Genomic DNA, 19,082 nt, shown 5'->3' with positions numbered 1-19,082 from the left:
AAGTGACTAGGCATCCACATCTGTACACCAAAGGGACAGATGTGGAGCCTGTGCTAGATAGTGCCAATAAAATATCATGTCTCCTTTTTTAGGAAAGCTTCAAAACGTTTAGTTTAACACTATTTCATATTTTTAAAGAAAGACAGCAAATAGCAGCCAGTACATGGTTAAGTTTTAATAATGCCAATGAGATGAGGGGCAAATACGGCTATCGAGCCATCAATTCCATTTACAAAATACTCAACATAAACCATATTATTCACATTAAGCTCTGTCCTGCCGCAAAACTTATTTATTAGCATTTGTAACATCCAAAAAAAGGAAGCAGAGTAGATGTAAGTACGTAAAAAATATTTTTTTTAAATGTCAAAAAAAACATGATTCATTATTTTAAATTATTTTAAAACAATGATCTATTTCAAAATTATGATGGAAATGACCAAAAAACAAACAATAAAACGTCGGTGTGCTAAACAAGCTCATAGATACAGGAAGCAGATGGAGACAATTTGCTGGTGTTACCACGGAGATCACTAACACAGACAGTGCTTATCATCTTTTAAGACGATTAAGTAACAATCACATGTGCCAGTAAGCATTCTAAACAAACTGTGACAATCTAACAGTGTTTAGTAGCCTTTTTTTCCACAGAAGTAACAGGCAGACATTGTTAGCTTTCAAAGGAACCTCAGATATTTGGAAGAGCAGCTGGATTCTAACGGTTTCCCTTAATTGTCCAGTTGTTAATTTTAATACCTGTTGTACTATGATTCAACTGAGTGGTTGTGTTTCTTGCAGACTGGCTTGGATTCGATAAGGCAACCGCGCATGAAGAGGAGGACTCATGCTGAATTGCAGGCTGAAAGTCAAGTACTGTCATCTTAACAGTCATCATTTCTTTTGTTTTTTTTAAAGAGAGAACAAACGGCTGAACTCGAAGCAAAGAGTCTTGGCACGCCAGATGGTCAGGTAACGAACAACAGCAGATGTAGTGCCATTAACCTCCTTCTTGAGATGTAACCAACAGAAGGAAATGCAACCATTTAAGTGAGCAAACGGCAGGGTAAGACTTCACTGTGGAACCAGAGTCACTCCCTCAAAAGTCAGACGATAAGGTAAAGTTAAAAGAGGGGCAACTGCTTCAGTCGCATCTTCCTCCTAGCTGCCTCACAAGGTTTTTGTTTTGGGGTTGTTGTTTGTTTGTTTGTTTGTTTGTTTTTTTTTGGGGGGGGGGGGTGCATCTCCATAAAGGAACAGCAAAAAGTACAAAGCTCTAGAGCTCTAGAGGGGCTGACTGAACCAGGACTAAACAAGAGAGAAGGACTCGACAACTCTCCTGCCTGGGATTCACTTTAAGATTATGTGGTAGCCGTCACTTGTGTCATCTGAAAAAGAAAGGAATAGGAATCAAAATAAAAATAAAAAATATCAGGGAAACATACTAAGATAAACTTGCAGCAAGACTATAACGGTAAATACCGTTACACTACCACTACCACACTATCATTTTTTGCTGCCATAGTCATACCTTTCATTGTGTCCAAAACAAAACAAACTTCATCTTGGAAATTCTGAATCATCTGTTGAGAGGAGAGGAAATGATTATGCAGGTGGGAAAACGACAATATCGTTTGCAGGTTTATGCTTGTGTAAGCTCTTGAGACCGTAAGTTGACCATATTTCTGTCTTTCTTTGAAAATCTTTTAAGACATACAAAAAGCTACAACTGATAAGTCGTTAGCCAACTGTTTCAATTGGCTGTTTTTACATATGTACTGCCTGGCTCCCTCAACAAAAGGGGGGAAAAAGTCATAGTCTAAAAAATGAATTGGGCAACTTTTAGCTTTTATAACGACACATATTTACTGTGGTATCATTTCGATCGGGTTAAGTAATGCAACATTTAGTTTTGTCCTGAGTTGGATTCATTTTTTTAACTTGTATGGATGATGAGAGAGTCGGACCGCTGTGTGAAGTCTTCCCCAGCATATCCCAAAGATTCTCACTCGGGTTAAGATGTGGATGAGTGTGAAAATGATGTGTCACGCTGCCTGAACCACTCTTTCACAATTTGAGCCTCATGAATACTGGCATTGTCATCTCAGAATATGCTGTACTATCAGAGAAATGAAAAAACAAAATCTGCTGATGAAAACAAATTTAGTCATTCAATAGATTCAGGTAGTCAGCTGACTCTGGACCTAAATCCCAAATCCACAAGCTTGTAATGTAGGCACTAGTCTTGATCGGTGCATCACTTCATCCACATGTCTTCCTACCAGGTTCATTGGCATTGAGTACTACACCATCTGAGAAACTATGACATAACAGTCTTTTCTAATTCTGTTTTACTAGTATTAAGCACAGGCGTATAGACGAGTTTGTCCTTAAAAGAGGCTCGTGCACCTCTGAAATGGCCGCATGGCATCAGCTGCAGCTGAGATCATCATCTCAAAAACAAGAGCAAGCCTCACTCCAGATCATGTCCACTGCAATCATGAATTCATGAACCGAATCATCTGTAAACTTGGGAAACTGTTTTTTTTGGACTGGAAAACAAACTTTTTAATTTAATTCGAAGCTTTATTTGAACATATAGACTGAAGCCAATTTTAGTTTTGTTTAGTTTAGTGGAGATAAGAGTTATAATCATTGGCTAATTGACTAATCAAAGAAATTGGCAGATTAGTCAACTACCAAAATAATCTTTAGTTGCAGCCCTACTAATTAGCATTACTACTGAGTAGTTATTTTAAGGCTACACAGCTGTTCAGTTATAACTCCTTGAGTTCTCTTTGCATTGTGGGAAAATGCTTTTACTTTCACTATTAAAACACAGCTGTCTATTCCACTGCTGTTTTTCCCCCCATTGATCTTCAAACATTCAGGATTTATTCCAACCACACTTCTTTCTCCAAGATGGTGGTTCACCACTATCCTTCCAGTTTTTAACAAAGCGTTGCACAGGTTTTAACCCACTTTTAGTAGTTTAAGCAGTATCCTTGGTTGTTTTCTTTGTTTGCCAATAACGTGATCCAACATTTCCTAACAAATTTCCATAATAACAGGATGTCTTCTAACATGGGGTAAATAACCCCATGTTGAAACTCACAAATGACTGTCGTTTGAGCCAGGCAGCATTAAAAAAAACAAGTAAAAAACTGTATAAAAGTATGAGAACAAAAACTTTAAAGAAGTTAACAAGTCGTGTTATTATCTTCTGGTTCTTTTCTACTTTTTTAAAAACATTTGCCCGTCCTGTTGATATCGATCCACTAATTAAGGCAGACTAAATGTGATTTGTTGCTCTCCTAATGGTGTGTGCATATATATTCTCATGCAGGAAAACTCCTGCATCCTCCTGTTCCTCTCTCCTGTGAATATAGGTACATTTACATAGCTCCACTATTCTGTCTGTGCAACTGCACTATTAGCAATTAAAATCAGAGTTAGCTACATGGATCCAGTGCAACATTTAATTTTACCAAACCAATCCACCCAACCCACCCCAGGTGCAAGATCTACCAGTTTTCCTGGGGAAACCCTGTGCTTGAATTCATATATAATAACAGCAAGTCTCTACTGATTCAAAAAGTGCAAATCTTCAACTCACAGTAAGATCATAAGAGGGGGATTGCCTTACCTCATCACTAACCAGCACATGGATGCCAGTAGGGCCTTGTTTAAAGATCTGATTGATCTGCCTAGGTGAGATGCTGAACAGATGAGCAATTTTCTCTGTCAGTTCTGTAACCGTGAGTTCCTCCAGGTAAATGGCGTGATATACTGCAGAGAGGGAAACAGAAAGGTTAACACAAGCTAAACAACAAAGGACGCTCACTAGATATTAGGCATGCTCAATTATAGCAAAACTAAATCATAATTGTTGCTTAGCCTTCAGAAGAATAATGGTGCGGGGCTATTTCCTGGCTGGGCACCTGTGAATGGTTTAGATCCTTAATATTAGGCTACAGTCACTACAGTAGACTAGAATAACACTGGACAGACTGCTACATGACCAAAAGTTTTGTCACCACGTGCAATCAACTTGTTATCAGCCTGCTTATGGAAATGGTCATTTTGAACAGACAGATCAGGTTTGAGATCATTGTGTTAGCATTCTGTCTGCATTTAAAATTTAGACAACAATTTTTTGCACATCCTTGCCAATCTTTAGAGACTCTCCAGTTAGTATGAGTCCGACAAAGATGGTTTGGAAGAAGGCCTCCTCCCCCCTGGCAACATTTCCATTTGCCTTGAATTAAAGTGGTCAACAGTTGGTTGTGACAACTACTTGCAACAGTCCCAGGCATAAAAAATGTTTTTAATGCAATCACTCGCCAACCACCAGTTTTTCCTGTTTACAAGGAGGTTGCAATCCTAGCTTTACTCTAGTGTGACTGAGGCCCCTCAAAATAAAAATTAAAAAAAGAGAATAAGAAAAACTTTATTAACCCCAAAGGGAAATTCATTAGATTAAAAAAAACGTTTGGACGTCAACAAAGATAATGATTAAATTAACATAAATTAAATGAACATACACTGACCAAAGAAAGCGCTGGCAGCAGCATCTCCATTTTCATGTTTCGGATGCTGTTCCCGTGCCTGCTGAGATTCCTGGCAAACATAGATGGTGAGTCTTGGACGTACCACCCTGAATTCAAAGAGAGAAACAACTAAAATGCAGATGCCTAAAAACATTCATACTCTTTTTTTTATAAATTAGGTAAATTATATATCCTAAGAAGGTAGGAAAATTTAATATAACCCACCGTCCTTTAAGTGCATTGAAGAGTCTTATACCATCAGCTGGCCCACAGATCTGAATAACATCCTCCCTGGTCAGCTTCAACAGGTCTACCCCTGGTACACAAAAGCAGATCCTATTCTCAGTCTCCACAAACACACGGTTGCTTTTACATAATTAGTTTTTAAATCTATGAATTATGATTCAAATTTGTCTTGTCATCTTTTACCTGATTTTAATTCTCATGTCTCCTTCAGTAAAGCACTCTGAATAACCTCTGGATATAACAAGGTGCTATTTAAATAAATGAGTACATTTCCAGAAAATATCTTTCTAGTTTCACATTAAAGTGCAGCCTTTTATCTTATGATACAGCCAAAGAGGTAACCATATTACCTGAGAAGTTAGTGAAGAGTCGACAGAAAGGGGAGAAGCGGTTTCTATGAAGCCACTGTTGTGCATCCTGTGGTGTTGCTGTTGGTAACAAATTCTGAAAAAGAAAAAAGAATTCATCAAAATACTCTGACATAAGCAACCGTGTCAGAGACCGTGTCACCATGGTTACCCCATCAAGTCAATTTGTAAAACATAAAAAATATTAAAATTGTAAACACACATCAATGAAGATTATCAAGAGCTGCTGGATTTTACCTTAAAAGGCAGGATTTTAGAGACAGGTAAAACTCATTTCAAAAACTATTTAGATATAAGCACGATGAGCTACCGTACATCATATCTGAATCTGACATATATATGACTCAAATCAGATATATATCAAATGCTTTCTAGTTACACACTGAGTCATATTTTATACTTGCTAATGAATCTCATCCCAGGCAGAAGTTTAACACCCAGATGTCAGCTTTGCATTTGAGCTTATTAAAATGCAGTTGCTTGGTGTGGCAGGAGGTAAGCAGCCGGTAAAATAAATCCAAATAAATCCACAAACTAAAAATGAACTTACATCTGCCACCTGAACAACAGGCTCAGGCTGGTGGTTTGGTGACCCGTTTCTACAAAGGATGAACATTTTATCAGTTAGAAAGAAGCAATAACAACAAACTCCACATTAAGAAAAACGTAGACCTCATGTGTTGCCCTTACTAAACAAATAAGGCCACTACATGGACTTCATAGTGATTTTTAAAGTAATCCAGGCAGCATACCCTTCAGCCACTGGAAAGCTGTTGTGGGTGCTATTGAAGCCAGGAGATGGGGAGTTGTTGACATATGTGACCTCAGGCCAGGGAGAGCACTATAAAAGACCCAACATTTGTGTTACTGTAGCGTCTACATACATCACCAGTATTTTTGCTGCCAGTAGATTTGATCTTAGGCTTCAATTAAACTGAATTTGAGCCAAACTCCTTAAGTGCTTAGGAAAATGGATTTAAAAGATGGATGATTCCACATCATTTGTGTCTCGCTGTGTCTGTGTCTCTTCCGCAAGTGTCAAATCACCTGTTATTTCCTAGTAAATACTTTTTAAAATCTGAGGTTAAAATGACAAGCTCATTAGTCACTTCATGAAAAAAAACAAAAACTAAGAGTTATTTCTTTTGATAACCGATTTATCACAAAAACATTCTCTGGTTATGCTTAGAAAAAATGTTTTGTTACTTTTTTTAAAATAAGTACATAATACAGTTTGACAGTAGGCTAACATCAGCAGTCTAGTTAATTAGATTAAGATAAAAATTCATTTTGATTTCCTTTAAACTACTTTTATCCAAGCAGTGATTACTGCTTTGAGCTCTTATATGCTTACCTCTGTCAGGATTGTGGTTTCATAGGAAGGCTGGTACTTTTCCTTTTCCTGTGGCGCCCTCTTCTCCATCTTCTCCCTGTCTGTCTTCTGCTTTCTGTCTGCACCTTTAGGCTAGAACACGTCAAGTGGAGGAAATAAAGATGGTGAATATGGACAGTACTACCACAGGGACCAAATACAACATTTGCACTGGGGTGCATTATAGATTTTATTTCAGATTTTCTCTTTTTCCATGTCATTCCTCTGACCTTGAAGACTTTGACCTGACAGGAGGCAGAGTGAAGATGTTCTGTGTACTCTCCATTCTCGTTCTCCTTAAACGTGTCAATCTGGATGCGGAAAGGCACGCCCTTTTCTCCGCCATGCTTCCGCATGGTGAATTCTGTGCTAATGCAGTGAACCTAAAAAGGAAGGGAATATGAAAACAAAATCTACACAAGACTGATGACCTAACTGTAATATCAACAAATCATGCCAAAAGTGTTACATTAGTAAGTGCAGACTGACATTCAGTTTACTTGTGCAATAAATGAGTAAACCAAATGTAAATAGGCTCATCTCCGTCACGCCAAAGCACTCTAAACTGCCTCATATCACTATTGTTCATTTTAATTTAATAATACAGAGAATAAGAATTAATGACACAATCATTACTATGTGTTGCCCATCAAGCTACCTGGATAAAAACTGAGGTTCGTTTTGATGGGTCCCAAAGGAACTCCACCGTGTTAAGCTGAGTGGGGTTAGCCCTGGGGTCAATTATCCCCACTGACATCGGGATATCTGCAATGGATCAAAGCAAAACAAGCAGTTATCAAAGATGCTTTTGATATACACCATCTTCTCGTTATTGCAACCATGAGTATGAATTTCCGGTTTTGGTTAACAGTTGGTATCCTGAATTTACTTTCTGCAAAAACTATTTCATTGTTAGCACACATACAGGGCTACACAGCAACCACCTTGCAAAGCACAAATTCAGTATAATAAATACCTGATGTTTCTGTTAGCTTTTTAAAAATATTTTTTAATGCTCACCCAGGTCGAGAATGCGATCCCCTGGCCTGTTCCAGCGCCAGCCTTCCAGCTGCTGGTGCTCTGTGTATTGAAGTCGTCGGTCATGAAACACCACACGAATTATGCTCTGAAATTCAGAGAACGTAATTTTTACTGAAGGATTAAAGAGAACATACACTATCGTTACCCTGGTACCCCAGCACAAGGGCTTAGTTCAGCCTTGCAATAAAGCGATGTGATTAGCTTGCCTAACTACTACACAATATAAGATTCTAAGCAATTTACAAAAGGCTGGTGTGAAGGAGATTCATCCAGATGTGGTCTTTGTCCCAAAACCTTTCCCTAGTGCCCATTTCATTCCCCATAAACACTTCAGCAATAAACAATAAAACAGATCTTAGCTGTTAGACTGTTTTTAATCTCTAGGTATAGTTTTAATGCTAAGAAAATGCCTTTGAGACGTTTGAGACTACAGACAACTGGCTGAGAAGTTGGCTGAGACACACACAATCTGTATTTTACACCACTGAAGAGATGCTTCTGACACACTGAAGAAACCTTCAAAGTAAAAGTTGATTAAAATTCATATTACACTGAATATAAGAAATGTAATCACACAAAAATGAATCATCCATTAATTTCATCTGACCCTGGAGTTACTTATTCCATTCTACTCGCAGCCCCCTGGGATTTTGTGAAGCATGGCTGGATGCAAGATGAGCCATTGGCTGGAGCTTTTCCAATAATATTTATACAGGTTTACACTAGCAGCTGCTGGATTATGCAAATATATTTTTAAAGATTTTCTTACCTTCACCATTTTGCCAGTGATTTCTGGAAGTTCCCCAATTTTCCGATTGTCAAGCATTCTAATTTCATAGGATTGCCCTGCAATGACAAGTCCACATAAAAAATAAATACATATGTAGGCAGCTGAATTTTCTCTCAGCAGCTTTTGACTTTGAACTCTTAGATATCATTAAATTTGCACAAAGTTGAAAAGTACACAGCAGCTGGGATCCTGATGCTGACCTTGGTTGAGGTAGGTGAGTGTTTCATCATGCAGTTTAACGGCTGGCGAGGTAGGTGCACACAGAACATACTGAAAGGGTAGGATCTTGTTGTCACTGTCCGGTGGGAGGTTGGACTCCTCCTGTTTGAAAATGGGAAGGGCAAGTACATCGCTGCAGAGACAAAAGAAAAACAAACTCGGTAAGCCGCCAAATTCTTATCACTTCATTATGCAATACAGAACATCTTTTATTAAAACAGGGCTTCTTTCAAAGATTTTACAGAAAACCAGTCTAAACACTTATACTTACTGATTCGATACGATCTTCAGCCTCATGATACAAAAGGTCTCCCTGTCATTACTAGACAACACTTAAAACTGGCTGGAGAATTATGGTGTTCTCTAGCTTCACAGCTCAGTAACTACAATGGAGGCAACACTACCAAATACCAAGGTATCCAGTCTACATGTCACTGTTCCTCGCCACACAAGAATTTCTGAAACAAGCCACCACTTTCAACAGTTTTAATGAGCCAGAAAAGCATACAAAAACAGATGGGGGTTGGTGCAAAGTACTTCAATCAGCAAAAAATATTTTCTTTAAACTTTTAGATGAGCTACAGCAAATGAAAAAGCACAGAAGTGTCTGCAGATAATTACACTAATGAATTCAGGATATGCTACAGAGTGATAAGATAGATCAAATGCCCCAGGGAACTATTTTCTTCAAAGACTATTAGACTCCAGCTAATATTCTCCAAGTAGTGTTTTGGCTTTTCACTTTATCTGCACATGGCATTTAATTCGCACGTCTGCCAGCATGAAGAGATTTTGCCACTCAAACTGCCCATGTAGCAGTCAGAAAATGGGAAACACTGCACATAATGGATGCACCTAATCACTCATCTTTAAATTACGCAAAATGTCCAAATGAATTTGACATGAGCAGCTGTCTGAAGACAAACTTACAAGATAGCTTACATCTTTAAAAAAAAATAAAGAAACCAAAACACTGTTCAACACTGTTTAATCTAATAAATTACCATATGGCCAGGCCCATTATAAATGTAGCACTGGCTGCATTCAGTAAAAGGCCTTACCCGTCCAAAACTCATACTGTACCTCATACTGTACGCCCCCGCACCGAGTTCCTGGCCAATGCCGGACAGACTGGCATCAAAGTCCTGGACCAGTCCGGACTCAATCACTTCATCCGTGAGAGGCAGTTTCAGAGCCCACGCCATGGTGACGGTGTGGAGATTTTAACGGAGTGCAGTTCCGGTTGAAACTCGAGGCAAACGTTATCAGTTTCTCACAGCCTTTCAAGATTTAGAAGAGAAAGTAAAAAAAAAAAATGCGTGAGTGTGGCTCTGATGTTTAAAAAACAGTGGATATTTCTGTGTTTATTAGCAGGACATTCCCCCAAACATGTTAAAAACACGAACCATTCAGGTGTCATTAAGGAAAGCAGCGTTCCCGTGGTTAAAGATAACGGTAGTCGTTAACACACGTTTTATGTAACTGTGTATTGCTTACACACACAAACTTGTGTCACGCTAAAATACACTTTATGTCTTTACCTTTTTTTTTATTCACATAGTAAGTAAATCATTGGAACTGCAAAGCTTACCTTTAGGTGGGAAGTGTGACTATTTGGTAATAACTGCAAGTTTTACGCCATCATGTCACGCTCCTTCGCCCAAGCGCTAAAATAAACATGTCGAGCTAACACCTTAGCTGCGTAGCCTGCCAGTTCGTTCAGCTAGCAGGATGCTAGAAATCATTAAAACGTCCCGGGATGCTAGCCCTTCTCTAGCTTATTCTGTGGTTCGGTTTATTTGTGGTTAGCATATCTATACGTAAAAAGTGGTCAAAATCGCACGAGATGTTTAAATATATGTATTATAATGTCTTGCTTTTGTTTGTTTATCTAGCTTCCTCGGGAAAGGAGCTGCCGTAATTTCCGTTCCGTCTCCTTCTTTGTATCGTCTCAGAGTGCTAGCAAACACCGTTGTGACTCATTACCGCCACCCTCCGCTGAGGTCATGGCTGAAATAACCAATGACTGTTGCTTATAACGTGTCAGTGACGACAAATAATGCTTTTCTTCTTTTACTTTTTTCGGCAGCTCCCTTTACTGGGGCATTTTCCTTAAAATAAACCATATACAACAACCAGAATAAAACATAATGTCATTTACCACACAAGACCATTCCACTCAGCTGGATTCCTAAATGACAAATATCCACAGGGCATTTCATCCATCTTTATGGTCTAAAGATTTTCCTTTCACCAAGAATCTGTTTAATTACCATAGCACTGTCATAAAAGACCTGATTTAATCCAATGGCTTGTGTAGTTTTCTTTAATTTAAAACATACAACACACATTATCAATTGAAAAGATGCTGGCAAATTGTTATCCAACAAACCATAAATTAGAGATTTATAATTCAGGTGGAATCTTACACCAAAGTCCCACATTGTTATCCTGAACTCTGAAACAGTCCAATAAAATATGCTGTTGTGATTCCTCTTCACTGCAAATATGGCACTATAGCACGCTTTTTAGCTGTCACATAACAACTCCAAGGCAAAGTAGCTGTCACCGGAAGTTTTCTGAGAGAGATCAACCACCTCCTCCACTCATCTCTCATCTCCTTGGATATCCTTTTGTTTTGAATTTTTTTGAGCTCTGCAGGATACCCATCACAAGTTTTTGTTTCTTTTTTTTCTCTCCATATTTAAAATCACTCACCAAATCAAAAATCATTTTACTTGACCAACCACACCAATAAATTCTGTCACAAAATCCCCAAGGATCCTTTTCTACTATGCGCCTCATTTCTTTTTCCATAAAGAAAGGTCTCCAACCAAGCAAGCTTTAAAACAAAAATCATTAATTAATAATTAATTAAACTAATCAACAAAATTATTTTTAAAAGCGGGAATAAAGGTGGTCACATTCAGTTTGTCAACCTGTCCAACGCAGCAAGAATATGTTTATTGAGGCTGTGAACAAAACCTTCACAGAGAATTAAGCTTCTATTGTAACATGTAATCTAAACTTCCTAAATTTTGCCCTTTGTTCATAGCATCCATGTTATACCCAAAAAACTAAAATGAATACATAAACTGATAGACTGTAACATCTACTGTAACTATCCATTTTCTGTTGTTCAGTCTGTGTCACAGGGATCCAAAGAAAACCTTTTTAAAAAATTGTATATCTCTGTTGAAAAGCACATTTCATCGTTCACATTCAGCTACCTAGGAAGAATATGCACTGCTGAAAAAAATAAGGGAACGCGTCATTTTCACAGTATAACACAAATTCAGTTACATTTCAGCCATATAAGTCTGTCCAGAGAGTAAAAACCACTGTGAATCAATTTCACCAAAAGAAAGTCACAACAGGTCCTCTGGACAAACAACAACAAACCAACTCCCCAGAAAATAAATGGTTTAACAGGTGATCTGACCAGTGTCCTCACTGATTTTGGTCTAATTTTGCTTTTTGTCAGTGTCCTGTAGGTATTGTCTTGTTTCTGCAGCCTATTCAAGTTACACAGGTAGTCCAGCTCCTTTAGGATGACACAGCCATCTGTACCGCCATAGGAAAGTTTGTTGTTTCCCATCATAGTCTGAAGAGTGTGGAGGACATAGCTGGAAATGGGCCACTTCACAAGGACAGCTCAGGGCTGAATAAGCACATCAACCCAGCAGCAGGACTGGTATCTGTTCCTTTGGGTGAGGGGTAACAGGAGGAGAACTGCCAGAGCCCTACAAAATGACCTCTAGCAGGGTACTAAGATGTATTTTTCTAAGCAAACTGTCAAAAACACACTGAGTATGGCACAGAGGCCCAATATCCTTCAGTGAGAACCTGTGCTATCAGCCTAGCACCATGCAGCTTAACTGGCATTCACTCGAGAACATCAAAACTCGCAGGTCCGCCACTGGTGCCCTGTTGTCGTTTTAATTTAGAGCAAATTCACACTGACCACATGTAATACACATAATAAAGACTGGAGACACTGTACTGAATGTCATGAATTGTGGTATCAGGATGAAATCCTCAGGCCCACTGTCAGACCTTTTGCTGGTGGAGTGGGCCCCGGGCTCCTTCGGGTACAGGACAATGCTCAGCCTTCTGTGACCAGAGTGTGTGGGCAATTCTTGGAAGATGACTGGCCCACAATGTATATTAATAAAGACACTCTTTTTCTCCTTTTTTGAGTCATGTATATCAGCAGACAACAATCAGTAAGTAATAAAGATGGGTTTATTTATTTGACAAAAAAAATTATATATATAAAAAAAAACACAACAGCTTCCAATTTTCTTTTTCCCTTATCCTCCAAAAACACAAAGCTTTATGTTTGTTGTTGAATCAAATTAATATAACTTTCATATTATTAATCTAATTTATCTTATTGGACAACTTATATTATTCAATATGATATATTGCCTTCCCTTTTTGATCACCAAGGAAAACAAAACCTTTGTAATATTTATTACTTTATGGTTAGGTACATGTCCACCGCAACAAAGGCCTTCATACCGTCATTCAAAACGTAAATATTAGCTGGAACATAAAATGTATTATTCGTTTCACAAACTCATAACAGAATAATAATAGCCTTTATACTTTGCAGTATTTGACATTTTATCTGAATAAAAAGGAAGAGAATCTTAATAATAGATGTTGCTTGTCAGGTTGATGGCTGCACTGTTGCCAGTACTGCTACATTTTGCAAAGCTTCCTACTGTTCAAGCACATTAAAAAGCAAAGAGAATTCTTTCAAAATCAAAACTGAAACCTTGACGGTAGATTAACCGTCATAACCCTTCACTGTCCCTTCACTGTCACTAAAGTGCAAAGAATCCTTGAAACATCAGTACAGAAGGCGCCAACTGTTTTTCTTTGTTTTCTTCCAATCAGAAAGTAGCTTTATACTGCATGTGCAAAGTGTTCACTAAGCGCTTAGGCTGAATATCATAACGCACCAAACCACAAACTGCTTTCCTTCACTGAACAGTTAATTACACACTTATTTTTTAAATTTACTTAATCAATTTGATTGACATTAGGCTTATTAAGAGTGCCCAAAAATGCTACTAATGTTTCAAACGGCATGACACCGCTTTAAATCGACTTCATAATAGACCAATTAAGCTCCCATTTTCCAAATATACTTAATCAAACTCAAGATGAAAAATGTAACAGTCAAAGCAATGAGCAAAGAGAAAGCAAAAGACACTCAGAGTAATATGAGCACCTAAAAGCCGAATGAAAAAAAGAGTAAAGAAAAAAAAAGTTTAAAAATAGGTCAGACGATCGTGAATTCACATAGAAACGTTATGAGCATTTGCACAATCAGTTAGTCACAAACAAACAAAGCGTCACGAAAAAAAAGACGTTTACACTTGTGGCACCATAGATGACTGCTATAATACTAGTTTGATAACTTAACTTGTTACCCATGGACATGGAGCAGCGTCACACACTTCACACAGGTGCAAAAAAGAAAAAAGAAAAAAAAACCTTACATCCATTAAAGACAGGATGAGCACAGATTTTAAGCTCACCTTTATGATGAGCAACTAAATATATCAAAGTTATGATTGTCCCAAAACACAATCAGGAGTCTGTAACTTTTAGGGCTTATTGGACCTAATAAATCTGATGAAATGAATGTTAATATAGTCTGTAAAGTCTTATAGAAAAAGAAGCTACTTTCAGCCTCTCCTTTACTCACAGGAGGTCACTTAAGCAAGTAGCTCCACATGTTTGATTTGGATTTTTCATGCTGGATGCCCTCCCGATGCAACCCCAAAGAGATCTGTGTGTCCTCCTTGTGAGGACTCCGGATCTTTCTCCTGTTAGGCAAAATGTGTAAACCACTACTCTGCAGAGTCCTATGTCAGTCAGTCAACATTGCATTTATGTTCGCAGAGTTGCTCATGCAGGACAAATACTTTCTGGATATAAATTAATGCAGCTAGAAATTTCACATTATTCATTCTGACCCAAGCATATTCGTATTCAAATATCAAGCCATTGTCGCAGCGTGACATACATGTAACTAAACTCAATGTGACTTAATACATAACCACTTAACATAAGTCAGAGGGATAGCCTATAAAACCACTTGTATAAAAGTTCATGAACTGTTTTAAATATAACATGTTAATATCACTGTATAAGGTAAGAGGACCATGCAGTTTGACTTAGTATGCACCACACAAAAGTAGTGTAAACAAGTAGAACACAATTATACTTCAGTTTTAGCACTCTATCAAAAGATCTTTGTAATTTCTTCATTTTCTCAAAAAGTTGCTATTCTTTCAGTCATATTTACAACACAATTCACTTCTGTGCTGCTGAATTACATGTTCAAATTCCCAAAAGGATAAAAGATCGGTTAGAAAATCTCCCAGAATGAGGTCACTACTGAACCTGGAAAACGTTGATCTTGCTTGTGTTTTTCAGTGTCTGTCTCCGGTTGCAGAACCATACACGCACAACCTCTCGGTCATAGTTTAGCTCTCTTGCAATCTCTGTAATCTCCTGTCCTGTTGGCAGAGCATTCTTCTCAAAGTAGGAGTTGAGTACTTCTATTGCCTGAGGTGTGAAACTAGTACGCCTCTTGCGTTTTTTGGAAGGTTCCCCACCGACAAACTCCATCAGATTTTGCTGGCCTTTCTGGTTCCAGTGCTCGGCTTCAGCCAGCCACTTTTCCAACACAGGCTTTAGTTTCTGAGCGCTTTTAGGGGTGATATCCAGCTTTTCAAACCTGCAAAAGAAAAGAAAGTTCAATCTGAACTTTTTCAGAGGGATTAGGGATGCAAGAAATGGCTCAGACATCATCTGAATGTGCATGCACAAACAAACCACTAAACTGCACATGCCCAAACTAATTAGTATCTCCAAATTAGAGGCCCTAACATGCATTGCCATTATTTCTCAGTGGGATATATATGTAAGCCTGATGATATGATACAGTAACATTTCAAAGACATTTGGCTGGTTTCAAATGAAAATAAATGGAGCCATCATCATTAATTATGTATTATATCAACCCCCTGCAACCCATCTGCTGTTATTGAGAATGTTAATTTTTATCCAATACACAAATTAATTACTGTGATCATCACATCAGTAATGGGAATACGTGGTATGTTACGCAGCTCCACGGTAAACCTGGATGCATGCTTAATGAGCTGTGCATAAGTCCAATTTATGCACAAACAGACCTGTGCCGAAGCAAATGCACAGGTATAATTCAGTTACCTGTAATAATGGCTTTAAGATTTGCAGGGTGTTTGTAGGTTTGTTTTTATTCATGTCACATTGGAGCGGTTAATGTTGCTGTGTGAATGATCCCTGTCATTGATTCAGCAGTGATATAAGGTGAAATAAAGTATTTTTACAGTACTCTACAGGGGTAAAATCCAGAGGTAATATATTTGAGGACAAATTAACAAAAGACTTAAAAGCCCTGGAGACAAATTTATGTTTAGGATTATGCCGACTGCAAGCCGAAAAGCCATTACTCAAACATGGCAGAAGAAAGAGTTGTAACTGACGCTGAGAACTGAATAAATGTAATGCATAATATACTGTGTACCTCTTAGCGAAGCTGGCTATTTATTGCAGACTGCAACCAGACAAATTTACTAGGTTCTTGATAACCTTGGTTGACTATATGTACAGTAGTGTTAAATCTACCCTCATTTTTTTTTATATTTTGTTAGTAAAATGGAAGAGAGGTCCATAAATTAATTTAAACATGTGCAAACAGACAATACGGGTGTAAAAAGAAAACCAAGAAAAATGAGTGTGAGTTGTAACGTTGTAATGTCCTGTTCTATTATATCAGAATATAATAGATATATCAGACTGCAGGACTCTCCATTAATATAATTAGTTTTCCTTATTTCTATAACAATAATTATAATACCAAATTATTATTACTATTGTTTTTCTTATTTAATGACTGTTGAAAAGCGCGTTGACAGATATACTTGCAACTTTCTAAACAATAAAGTGTGAGCATATATATTAAAAGAAAACTGCTTGTATGTAGTTAGAATATCAGGACTAATTTTACTAAGCGTCTTTGCTTTTCCCTTGTAGTTACATTTTCATTTCTCTTACATAAAAGACAGATGAGTGAGCTGCATAAAATGAAGGCTGCAGATGAATTACAATCACAAGAATTACAAAAAAGTAGAAGAAAAAAAGCATCTGCGTGGAGAGCAACAAAAACAGGAGGGTAATACCTGCAAATGGCAGACTGGCTGTAAGCTGGACCCTCAGTTGCAGTGAGAGCCTGCCCTACTTGTGTCTGAGTAAGCCCCAAGGACAGCCGACGGATCTTGAAATTCTTGGCAAACTCTCGAATTTCCTCCAGATTAATGCCCTCCTCTGTGCTGACTGCCTGCTGGGGTTCTACAATTCAGAAGAATCTGGTTAAAAATATCTACTTACTTAAAACAGATCAGTGGCTGGGAAGGAGAAGCAGGTGTACATACTGCTGACAAGCTGGCCCACTTTTGCTGTGTCTCCACAGGTGATGGGAACTGAGGGGGAGAGTGTGGTGGCGGTCTTTAGTACAGTTGGCTGTGGGGCAATGACAACCGGTGACTGGGTGACAGTTGTTACTGAAGCCTGGGAGGATTTTTAATAAAAATAATTGTTAGATTCAATGTGTTATAATCCAATTTTACAAAAACAAATCCCCAATATTTAAATGTTCAACAATATTTTAATTTGTCATAACCTCAAGCAGTACTTTTTGTTATTTCCTACCTGTGTGCAAGGTTTGGTAAGTGTTGGAGGAGCTGTGGTTTTAGGCAGAACTGCTGCAGAAGTTGCGACTGCAGCAGGACCATTCCCTACAGTGGCGATGATTTGTCCCTGTGTGTTAAAAAGTAGCTGTGGGGCCACAGTCTGGACCTGGAGACCCTGGAGTGGAAGCGTGGGAGTTGCAGCTCCTCCAGCCAGAGAGGCTGGGTTCACTAAAAGTGGGAGTGTCCCTATGACCTGAAAACATTGTTAAAAATGAAATCCAAACAAACATTTAAATATAAACTTCTCAGCTGATTTTCACTTAAATCCGCTTTTAGGACATTCAGTATCCTGATATGCTCGTGTTTTTGCTACTGGGGAATAAGTACATCCTATTAGAGGTTCTGTCACAGAAGCCTTGTATTTTTCAATATTAAACACTACACAAGTCCAAAAGGCTGCAATAATGGTGGGAGTGAGTAATGAAACTATTTAGAGGTCAAGCAGTTTCAGTTGAAATTGTCTGATGCTCTACTGCCTTGAAATAGCACTGTGAACTAATGTAAACTGGAGGCTGGATGCAATTTTTCCATAACAGACATGCATGAAAACAATATAATTGTCTTTGGAATGATTATAGTTCACTATGCATCATTTTAAAAGTTTTGCAAAAGTGTTAGCCACATTAAGTCAGTAAACAACATTGTCTTCCAATCCCTTATTTGTCTCATTTCTCTTTTTAATGGCGTCCAATATGTGCTCTATTCTGCGTTTTGTCTAGCTCCTACTGCAAGGACAATGGTGTTGCTGCCAGGATTGCTTTCATTTTATTAAAGGCATTTTCCTGTTAGCTGAAACAATCAAGTAGAGAGAAGAAAGGCGGGTAACAGGATGAGAACAGGACAAGGTCATTACTCAAATCTAAGCTCACTGACATAATATTATTACAGCAGCAGTATTTTATGGCACTCACCTGGCCCTGGGCATTTGTGATGATCTGACTGGTGATTCCAGCCATGGCACTGTTAATGATGGGAGTGGATGTAAGGGAACTGAGGAACTGTGGTTGCGCTCCCAAGGAAGCAGCATTGATCTAGGCACAAAGATCATAACATGTTCATTGTGTATTTGAAAGATGACAAATGAAGAATGGTATGAACAGAGGAAGAGATTTCTTACAATAGCGGGGTTAATGGAGAGTCCTGCAGTCTGAAGTGCTGCCACTGACAAGTTGGACGGAGAGATGGTGTTGGTGGCAGTGGTCGTCTGGGCTGTTCCCACCTGAGCAACAGTAATCTGTGCACCGGTTACCTGCGGTGCCTGAGGTGTCACCTGCTGCATGGCTGCTTGCACCTGCTGAATGGGTGCTGACTGAGACTGGAACACTGCCTGTGCATTGGCTTGCAGCTGAGGCTGGACCGAGTTCAGGACAGTTGCAGCTGAGAAAGATATTACAGTTTTTCTCAGTCGCTTTGGTGCGTTTCTCAGATCAGAATTGAAATTCTCATAACTATTAGTTCAACCTCCACAACACTCAGTCATTTGTGCACATCATAGTAGCAATTTCTCCTCTCTCTGAACAAACTGCAAATGATTTTGGACATGAATCAGTTGCTTCCATACATTTGCCTGCTGCTTTCTGACATTTGCATTTGTTTATGTCATGTCAGTCAAAAGTAATCATACCTATGGATGCTGAATAGTCGTTCCCAATAAAACTAATAGTCATACATCCATTGCTT

At 38.4% G+C, this 19,082-nt stretch overlaps 2 protein-coding genes across 5 annotated transcripts in view; both read right to left on the bottom strand.

Moving 5' to 3' along the window:
• Window positions 1-360: 360 nt before the first annotated feature.
• tfcp2 (transcription factor CP2) lies at window positions 361-10,563 on the bottom strand. Of its 2 annotated transcripts, none has more exons than XM_005749006.1 (16): window positions 10,175-10,563; window positions 9,667-9,863; window positions 8,565-8,716; window positions 8,344-8,420; window positions 7,554-7,659; window positions 7,192-7,298; window positions 6,764-6,916; window positions 6,516-6,626; window positions 5,914-6,002; window positions 5,712-5,760; window positions 5,144-5,237; window positions 4,773-4,863; window positions 4,542-4,654; window positions 3,644-3,786; window positions 1,529-1,580; window positions 361-1,385 (listed from the first exon to the last, which is right to left on the bottom strand). In XM_005749006.1, exons 2-16 carry the CDS (start codon window positions 9,786-9,788, stop codon window positions 1,348-1,350), a joined length of 1,497 nt encoding a protein of 498 aa, XP_005749063.1. In that variant the 5' UTR covers window positions 9,789-9,863; window positions 10,175-10,563; the 3' UTR covers window positions 361-1,347. The 2 variants fall into 2 exon arrangements, with proteins under 2 accessions (XP_005749063.1, XP_005749064.1); XM_005749007.2 differs by having other exon boundaries at window positions 4,548-4,654; window positions 10,175-10,562.
• Window positions 10,564-12,899: 2,336 nt separating this feature from the next.
• Window positions 12,900-19,082, bottom strand: part of pou6f1 (POU class 6 homeobox 1) — an 11,790-nt gene continuing 5,607 nt past the window's right edge. For all 3 annotated transcript variants that reach the window (XM_005749004.1, XM_005749005.1, XM_005749003.1), the window contains 6 exons: window positions 18,520-18,779; window positions 18,314-18,433; window positions 17,362-17,595; window positions 17,085-17,220; window positions 16,833-17,001; window positions 12,900-15,343 (listed from right to left, as the gene is read on the bottom strand). In XM_005749004.1, coding sequence (XP_005749061.1) covers window positions 14,998-15,343; window positions 16,833-17,001; window positions 17,085-17,220; window positions 17,362-17,595; window positions 18,314-18,433; window positions 18,520-18,779 — 1,265 coding nt within the window. In that variant the 3' untranslated portion in view covers window positions 12,900-14,997. The remainder of the gene's footprint in view (window positions 15,344-16,832; window positions 17,002-17,084; window positions 17,221-17,361; window positions 17,596-18,313; window positions 18,434-18,519; window positions 18,780-19,082) is intronic.

The sequence above is a fragment of the Pundamilia nyererei genome, unplaced genomic scaffold (genome assembly GCF_000239375.1).
Source record: "Pundamilia nyererei isolate P.nyererei 1_Seehausen unplaced genomic scaffold, PunNye1.0 scaffold00235, whole genome shotgun sequence".
In the NCBI taxonomy this organism is placed as follows: Eukaryota; Metazoa; Chordata; class Actinopteri; order Cichliformes; family Cichlidae; genus Pundamilia; species Pundamilia nyererei.
Note: the sequence above shows the minus strand (reverse complement) of the source record. Positions and strands in the feature narration are given on the sequence as shown.